The 1601-nt window shown below is 41.9% G+C and overlaps 1 protein-coding gene across 1 annotated transcript in view; it reads left to right on the forward strand.

The window, feature by feature from the left end:
- The window catches only part of EPHX1 (epoxide hydrolase 1), a 16980-nt gene that overhangs the window by 10388 nt on the left and 4991 nt on the right, over positions 1-1601 (forward strand). The window contains exon 5 of the mRNA XM_015818006.1: positions 1161-1290. Coding sequence (XP_015673492.1) covers positions 1161-1290 — 130 coding nt within the window. The remainder of the gene's footprint in view (positions 1-1160; positions 1291-1601) is intronic.

The following is a 1601-nucleotide window of genomic DNA, read 5'->3' on the forward strand; positions in this document are numbered from 1 at the left end:
GGGAGGGCCTTCTCTGTGGGTGCCCCCACCCTCTGGAACGAGCTACCCCCCGAGATCCGGACAATCCCGGATCTCCTAACCTTCCGCCGCGCCCTCAAGACATGGCTTTTTCAGCAAGCGGGACTGACCTAGGGTGAATTTTAAATAGGGAAAATTTTTAATGATTTTAATAATGTCACAGCTACAAATATTTGGTTTTTAATTGGCTTTTATAGGGGAATTGTTGTGTGTGTTGTTTGTATTGTGTTATTTTAATATGCTGTGAGCCGCCCTGAGTCCCGTGGGGAGAAGGGCGGCATATAAATTATGAAAAATAAATAAATAAAAATAAAGAGATTATCAAAATGAGGTAAAACAGAAATGAAATGCAAAATGTACAGACTATTGGCAAACTACCGGTACTAGTTTGTGTCTGGGGTTGCTAAATCCATGTTACACAACTACTACTGGTAGGTGGCAGAAAATAGTTCTTTTGTCTACCTGTGCCATCTAGAAGTCACCTGATTATATACAACAGCTCTTGTGACACATACAGGCTTTCTTGCATTATGAATGCTACAAGTGATAAAAGGCACATCGATGTTAATGCCACAGATTAAACCAGTGGTTCTCAACCTTTTTAATGCCGCGACCCCAACCGGTCGTAAGTCGAGGACTAAACCGGTCGTAAGTCGAGGACTACCCAACCGGTCGTAAGTCGAGGACTTTCCCTGCCTGGGAGCACCGCGCATGCGTGGTTCCGCCCCCTGCGCCAGCTGAGGCGTAGCTGGCAAGCGGCAGAGACGGAGCAGGCCGACCACCAGTTGGCCCAGCCCAAGGGAGGTAAGGCACCTGCCGGAAAAGGGGAAAAAATGGCGGACAGCCTTGCTTGGCGACCCCCGTGAAATGGTCAATCGACCCCAAATGGGGTCCCGACCCACAGGTTGAGAACCACTGGATTAAACTGAGCCGTGCACTGAAGTTCAGCTATGTCACAATAAAATCATTTTTAGTAGTTTCTGTGTTCAGGAATCCTGTGAATTTGAAATGCTTCCCATACGCTTATTGAATATTGACTTTTCTGATGTCAGATCTGAATTTTATTCTCTTTGGCTTCTTCTGATTATATGTTAAGTTCAAGACAAACACATTTTTAATATCACGTTTATCCCAACTAACAGGTTTTAACTCATTAGCTGCTGCTCGGATTTTTCACACACTGATGCAGAGATTGGGTTTTGAGGAATATTACTTGCAAGGTGGAGATTGGGGCTCCCAAATCACCATGAACATGGCACAGATGCTGCCAAAGTAAGTGGTTGGAATCTGTCATATGTTTTTACATATATACATGACAGGAACTGGAATGTGATCATACACATGTTATCCAGATTAGATAACTCTCAATTTTTCATCATCTAGATTAGTTGGGCTGCTGAAAAGCAGCTCTAATTTAAAAATCCTTCTTGTGCAAATTAAAGTTGTAATCATTATCATATAGCTATACTAATTGTTCTTCCATATCATGACTCTTTAATCTATTCTTGGAAAGATAACATATATTATAAAAAATATCCTGTTAAAATTATCAGAACAAATAATTTTAAAAAGTGGATTGTGGA

The sequence above is a fragment of the Protobothrops mucrosquamatus genome, unplaced genomic scaffold, assembly GCF_001527695.2.
Source record: "Protobothrops mucrosquamatus isolate PMUCROS unplaced genomic scaffold, P.Mucros_1.0 scaffold_133, whole genome shotgun sequence".
NCBI lineage: Eukaryota > Metazoa > Chordata > Lepidosauria > Squamata > Viperidae > Protobothrops > Protobothrops mucrosquamatus.